The sequence below is a fragment of the Gekko japonicus genome, unplaced genomic scaffold, assembly GCF_001447785.1.
Source record: "Gekko japonicus isolate JY-2015 unplaced genomic scaffold, Gekko_japonicus_V1.1 scaffold1623, whole genome shotgun sequence".
Taxonomy (NCBI): Eukaryota; Metazoa; Chordata; class Lepidosauria; order Squamata; family Gekkonidae; genus Gekko; species Gekko japonicus.
The window spans coordinates 261,783-269,359 of NW_015163139.1; the positions used below are offsets into that span (position 1 = coordinate 261,783).

General features: G+C 39.1%; 1 protein-coding gene across 3 annotated transcripts in view; it reads left to right on the forward strand.

The window, feature by feature from the left end:
* Positions 1–5,076, forward strand: part of ABHD17B (abhydrolase domain containing 17B) — a 23,664-nt gene extending 18,588 nt beyond the window's left edge. For all 3 annotated transcript variants that reach the window (XM_015406975.1, XM_015406974.1, XM_015406977.1), the window contains 2 exons: positions 644–823; positions 3,927–5,076. In XM_015406975.1, the coding sequence (XP_015262461.1) occupies positions 644–823; positions 3,927–4,146 (400 nt within the window). In that variant the 3' untranslated portion in view covers positions 4,147–5,076. The remainder of the gene's footprint in view (positions 1–643; positions 824–3,926) is intronic.
* Positions 5,077–7,577: the final 2,501 nt, after the last annotated feature.

Consider the following 7,577-nt stretch of genomic DNA (forward strand, 5'->3'; position numbering starts at 1 on the left):
GGAGACTGGGGACGGGGGGAATCGGCGGGGATGGGGGGGGAAGCTTACCTGCTGCTGCTGCTTCCTCCTGCTCTGCCTGAAGCTCTCCCCCCCCTCCGCGAGTATCGCGGGTCCCCTTTCTTGTATGTCCCTACTTTTAAAAGAGCAGAATGTGTTTAATTTTGTTTAGCATCAAGTACTGTTTTGATCCCAGATGCCTTTTCACTATAAAAATATTGTCTGCAATAATTATTTCAAAAGAAGGCGAAAGTTGTTTGCAGCCCTGTAGGTTCAACAGTAGAACCCCAAAACAACTAACTTCCTCACCCCAGTTATCTTCATAATATTTTTTATTGGAACCAATCACAATGACATCAAACAGTGTTCAAGCTCTCGAGTTCAGTAGAATTTTTCATCAGGCTGACTGTTACAAAAATGACAGTGAGGTAGATGCAAAAAAAGATTTCTTGGGCCATGATTCTATGCAGTAATGTTTGCAAGATGTAAATAAAGTTTCATACTTGATGAACTGAAAATTATTCTTCATATTTCATATAAAATATAAATCTAGCATATTGTGAATTTTACATGATGTGTAAATTCAGGCTTATCTGCCTCATTTGTAAGATATCTGTTTAACAGTAAACTTATTAACTTTTTTTAGGTACGGAATCCGCCCTGAAAATGTGATTATATATGGCCAAAGTATAGGAACAGTGCCATCTGTGGATCTTGCTGCTCGTTATGAAAGTGCTGCTGTAATTCTTCATTCTCCTCTAACCTCAGGGATGCGTGTAGCTTTTCCTGATACTAAGAAGACCTACTGTTTTGATGCATTCCCGAAGTAAGCTTAATATTTTAAAAGATTTGAGAGTGGGGAAGAACTACCTGGCATGCTCCTCATAGGAAATCCAGAAGGAAGTAAAAAATGCTAGTGTGTTTTAAAGTACTGATTAACTAGGAATTGGCACTTCCCCCTCCGCCACCAATTGGCCCCACTGTTGGACCTGCTGATGGCACCTGATATTTTTGGCCACTGTGTGATTGAGTGTTGGACTGGATGTGCCATTGGCCTGATCTAACATTGGCTTCTCTTATGTTCTTATGATCAATTACAAGTCAAGTAGACATGGTAGTTGTTTCTGATCATGCCTTGGTCCTCATCCAGTTGCTAATCAGTAGAAGGGCTTATACACACACAGACACAAAATTATGAAAAATTCAAAGCACAAATGACTGAAATATTAGATTATTTCATTTTCAGTGCAGACTCTGTACCTTCTTAGGCTACCATTTAAGACCTGTATAAGCTACATGTATACCTTGAGCTGCGGTGGCTCAAGGGGTTAAGATGCTGAACTGCAGGCTGTGGAAGGTCGGTAGTTCAGCAGTTCGAGACCCAGGTTGCCACAAGACGGAGTGAGCTCCCGTCTCTAGTTCCAGCTCCTGCCAACCTAGCAGTTCGAAAGCAAGGAATTGCAAGTAGATAAATAGGTACCACTTCAGTGGGAAGGTAACAGCGTTCCGTGCGCCTTGGTATTTAGTCATGCCGGCCACATGACCACGAAATGTCTTCGGACAGCGCTGGGTCCTCGGCTTTGAAATGGAGATGAGCACCGCAACCCTAGAGTCGGACTCGACTGGCTTTCGAGCAAGGGAAACCTTTACCTTTACTATACCAATATGCTACAGGCAGCTCAGATAAAAAAGAAATGAATTAATCTAAAATTGAAGGCTCTATTAAAGGATTGATAGCCCAATATGCCATCCAGCCTACCAAGAAGAATTAGCAACAATTAACACTGTTAATTGTTATCCCTAACTGTTATCCCTAACACTGTTAACATATCCCTAAAAAGCTGCATTTACCCCTGTATATTAAAAGCAGTATTACGGAGAAAAAAGACAAAGTTCATTATAGATTACTGGTTTATGGCTTTATAGTGTATAAACCGAAACAAATTTGCACTGGAAATTTCATTCCCTTAACCAGGAATACAGTAAAACAATAGTGAATTATTTGAAAAATTTCGTTACAATTTTGAAGTAAATTACTCAAACTTGGAAACCTTAGGTTTTCTTCACGGTGTCTCCCTATTGAAGACTTGAGTGGCTGCCCAAGCAGAAATGTCTTTGCCCTAGCATTGCAAGGCCCCCAGTCTGGGTGGGGGAAACCTTGCCCGCAAATGCCCCAAATGCAATGTAATGATGTCACCTGAAGTGACATCATCACATCACCACTGTCGGGAGGTGATGCTCTAGTTTTAGGATAAAACTCTGGTAAAATTGGGCTCAAGCCATAGAGTTTTGCCCAAAAACTAGATATCAGAGACGTGAAGACATCACTTCTGGGTGATGTTGTTGCGACGCCAGAAGATTCTGGGACAGACCCTGGAGCCCCCTGCTGGCAGCCAGGTAGGACCTGGCAACACTATTTTGCCCTGTAAGAAAATGTGACAAAATGGATTATAAAAGACTAGGAAAAAGGCCCGTTGTGGAAATAAATACAACGGCCTCTAGAAAGAGGCTCTAGGCGGGTGCCCTGGCCTTGGACACTCAGTGTCAGTTTGCTGTGGTGACCTCAGCAGGGTATAATGACACTAAGTCCACCATCTTCTCCAGAGGAACTGATCTCTGCTACCTAAAGAACAGTTGTAATTTTGAGTGCTCTCCAGCCCTCGCCTGGAGATTGGCAACGATGGTTCCCCAGAAGGGAATGGTTGGTTTGGAGGGGGGAGTCTATGGCTTTGTACTTGTCTGAGGTCCCACACCTCCTGAAACCTCACCCTCTCCAGGCTCCATCCCTCACATCTCCAGGAATTTCCCACCTGGAGTTGGCAACCCTTTCTCCTTCCCAGCCAATCAACCTACCTTTATTTCCCCCTCACTCTTCAGCTTTCCACCCCCCACACACTTGCAGCCTCTCCTGTGCTCTGAAGCCCTGACTGCTACATCACATTGGCTGTCATACGGGGGCCACCTCAGCAGTATATAAGGATACAGAGCCCACCATTTTCTCCAGGGGAACTGATCTCTGCTGTCTGGAAAGCAGTTGTAATTCTGAGTGATCTCCAGCCCTCACCTGGAGATTAGACACATTTTACCTCAGAACAGCAAAGTGTTTAGAATGTTAGAGGCAAAAGCCAATCAAGTCGCATATGCAAACGGCCTCTGTGTTCCAAGGCAAAGGCCAGTGAGGCTGCATATGCAAATAACCTCTGTGTTCTGACTAGCTATGGGGGGAGAGGAACAGCAAAATGTTTAGAATGTTGGTGGCAGGAGTCAGGCAAAGCAGCCAGTGGATAGGGAGAATCTCTGAATGACAGATCAGAGAGCGAACTGATTTTGGAGCGTGTGGAATGTTCTAGAGAAGTGTCACCACCATTCGGCTTTTATTTATAAGGGAGATAAGCACAATGCTAAGACCAGAGACCAGCTACATTCCAGTAGAGTAGTACGAGAGGTACTCTGAGTTAATGCCTCACCTTTACTTGAAAGCACTGGAGAATGGGAAAATTGCCCCATCACTGCATGATGTCTATTTATCAGTCATTCCCAAGTTAGGAAAACTCCCAAATCAACACAATATTTTGATTACAGGCCTGTATCCCTAATCATCATAGCCGACACAGATTCTACCATACTAGGCAGGTTATAAATGGGATTGCATACACCCAAATCAAATAGTCCTATTCAGAAGTTCCAAGACAACAGTGTAGACCTAAACTTGTTAACACAAGCAAAACTTGACCCTGTATTGTTTAAAACATTCATGTTTAATCATCTAAGGCATGGTATGTGCTGGCTTAAAGGTTTCCAGTAAATTATTGACAGTTAAGTAATGTACATGTCTTATAACTTCAGATAACACTACATTTACTGAAGCATCAAGTAAATAATATATTTGTATTATGACTAGTTGCTTATTTTTTTCTGTGTTCTTACAGCATTGACAAAATCTCTAAAATAACATCTCCAGTGTTAATAATTCATGGGACTGAAGATGAAGTGATTGACTTTTCACATGGCCTAGCATTATTTGAACGCTGCCAAAGACCTGTGGAACCACTGTGGGTAGAAGGAGCGGGACACAATGATGTTGAGCTTTATGGACAATATCTTGAACGATTAAAACAATTTGTTTCACAGGAACTGGTGAATTTGTAAATGGCTTTATACAGTTTTTGCTGTCAATTTTTTTGTGTGAACTGCACAATTTAGTAACCACAACATAAAACCTGATAGTTTTGTTTTCAAATCAGGTGAGTTGCCTTCATAAATGTACAGGTAATGATTTGTAAACATAATTAATGAAGGTTTTAAAACCCAGTGTTAACTGGAACAATGAATGATAGAGACAAGCTTGTGTGGTTTGTATATTTTGTGCAAGTTTTCTTAGACTATACGTAAGTCAATTTGCAAGTCTTTCTTAAGATGTACAAAAATCATAGGGAGGAAAGCGAAATTTTAATTATGTAAAATCATATGCTGTAAAAGTGTTGCCAAATGCTTTAGCATATCAAACAAGTTTATATACAATATTTTTAAAACATCTCAAAGTGTACTGTGACTTACTGTGTTGCACAGGTGTTATTGAAGCATTTGTAAAGTACAGATAGCCATTGCATTTGGAAGAATAAGAAAGGATATGAAAACACCCACTGGATTTTACAGGCCCTATTATATAGGGAACAAGTCAAAACAGATGTTTTATTAATTTTTCATGTCTTATACTCAATGTTGCCTCTCTTTTCCTGGATGATCAATAGCCAAAAATGCCTATTTGGCCACTCATGTTGCTCTGTAAAAATAGGCACAAAATGCTGATTCATCTTAAAATTCCTATTAACAGAGTCCATACTAATGCAACTAAATTTTGAAGTCAGTAAGACTTGTAAAGATGTTTGGCCATTTTGAACTGATCATGTGAAGAATCAGAACTTCACTAATAATTCTTAATGTGATCTGAGATTTGTATTGGCAGACATGCAAAGCTGAAGTCATTTCAGGTTTGATTTGAATGTTTATAAGTGTAAGACTAACAGTTTCAGTTATTATGAAATTTCTACTAATGTACTCCTATATAGTGAAAAGAATGTCGACAATTAACTCATAGTAAAATAAGTTGCCTTTCCCTTGAATAAATTTTGCTTGAATAAAATATAATCGACCTACAAATGTAGCCTAATTTGTAAACAAAGTAATATTCCAATACACACTGTGCTTCTAATTTTAAAGCCTTATGTACTTGTTCTGCTCAATGTTGTGATTGTCTGAGAATATTCAATAATGTATTATGTATTGTGAATGCTTAGGTTCCAGTGTGTTAAACCTGAATGAGAGAATTCCACACACTTGATACTGAGTTGTTTCTGCAAAGTGTAAACTGTCAGTTCCTGACTAATCCATTCTTCTTGATGAGAGAAAAGGCTAGAATAGCATAATTCCTGATGTGATAAGAATATCTTGCCAAAACCTGCTGATCTAATAACCTTCACCTTTTTCCTTCCAGAGGTCTTCCCTATTTTCATCATATTTCTGCTTGAGCCAAGGTATTTTTAACAGTCTGTAGTTCGCTAAAAATCATGCTCGTTTCTAATTTAAGCTTTGGATAGATTTTATATTTTATAAATGAAGGACTGAAGGACTGAACACATTATGTATACAGAGTATGTCATTTTTAGACTGTTGGGAGGTAGCAAATGTCAAAGATTTCAAGCAGTTACTATCTCAGTATAATGCCAGACTCAACTGAAACATGAGGTAATACATTGTGACATATTTGTACACCACTTGCCTTCTCCCCCCCCCAGTGTAAAGGGGAACTGCTGCCATGACCAGAATAATGGCTGCAGATAATCTCTCCCAATGTCACACTGAGGCATGTCTGTGGCGTTCCCTACCCTACACAGAAGTAAACAGGTTGAGGAAGAAGGGAAACTAGTTAACCAGTATGAACTGATCTTGTGTTAGTGAAGAAAGGCTTTCAGTGCTAGTAGAAAAAATATCTCTCTTGTTCAGTTTGTTAAAGACCACAAACTGGTAACGTGTGCTAGCTTTGCTTCATACTCTGTGAGGTAGTTTAATCAAGATAAACTTACTTGGCATGTAAATTTAAGTGCCTGAGTAAAATCTGGTGGCTTACCATACTGCAAAATATGCATGCATTCATAACAATGAGACCTTTGTAAGTGTCACATTTACTAGAGCAATTTTATAATGTGCAACTTGAATTTTTATAGGCTCTATCTTCATTCAAGTATCTTTTGAAGATCTATTCTGTATCATTAAAATCAATGAGTTAGTTATCCTTCATGAGAGCAGAAACCTGTTCACTCCTGAAGTCCAGTTCTGTGAGTGTGTCTATTACATTCAGCACTTATCAGAAAAATGTTGAACTGGTTTTATATCAGATTTATGCTTGGAAAAGATGGTCAATGGAACATGGGTACTACACTGTATTTAGTTTAGATGTGATATTGTACAAAAGGAGAAATAGCTATGTTAATTTTTTGGACAACAGAAATCCTAGTAGCTGCCTTTCCATCCCAATGATTAGAAGGCACATAACAGTAGTGTTAATTCTGCAGACTTTTTATTTCTTGTATAATTCAAAATCATAGTGTTTCACATTTGAAATCTGTATAGATCAATTTAATTCTAATATCACTCCATGTAGGCTCTAAAAAACGTGTATTTTGGCAATACTTTTTTAAAAAGCAAATTAAGGCACCATATTTTAAGTAGCTATATATCTGCACTGAGAATTGAGCTGGGGTTGGTAGCTATGCTACCCCACTGTAGTCTGTGCATGTAGTTCCATTTTGGCAGTGATTTGATATTCAAATGCCAGCTGTTTTGTTAACTTGCTGTAAGATGGCTGCAGCCATGTGGAGAGCTATTATCTATTCATTCTGAGTAGGTAGCAAGGTGAATATTTATCCCATACTCACTGCCTCAAATTTCAGATTGTAATCATGAGGCAAGTAGAAGAATTTTCCTCATAGTTGTCTGTAGTGTCAAACAATGTGGCTGAAATTGCCTCTCTGAAGTGGCTGCTGTGGCAAAGCAGGCATCTATATTCACCTTGGAGGATTCTTTGGGTAGTGTACCAATTCATTTCTTTATTGGCTAGAAAAGAAGGAAGGTGCATCCTGTGGATACAGCAAATCATAACTATTGTCAGAAAGGCTGCAATTACGTGTGTAAAAGGTTATTTAAATTGTCTACTATTCCTCATACATGGAGAAGTGTGATGAACTTTGTCAGACTGTGGCTATTTCTGAGAACTTTTGACTAACTTGGGTCATGTAAGTTAATATTGTGGATTGGAAGAAGAAAGATTCCACTTCATAACTCAAAGATAGAAGCTACCAAAATATTAGTATTTTTGGAAATACTGAAAGCAAAGAGTGTTCATATTTGCTCATGGATAATAGAATCAAGTTGCCTGCTCGAGATATTTCGCACAAGGCTTTTATGAGGAGGTGAGCCAGAGAGAGCCTTTTTGTGCCAAGAGAGGTAAGTATAGCTTTTATTGCATCTCCATTTAGTAGAACCCTGATATTAAAACCAAATCATATTAGCCTAGACACTTC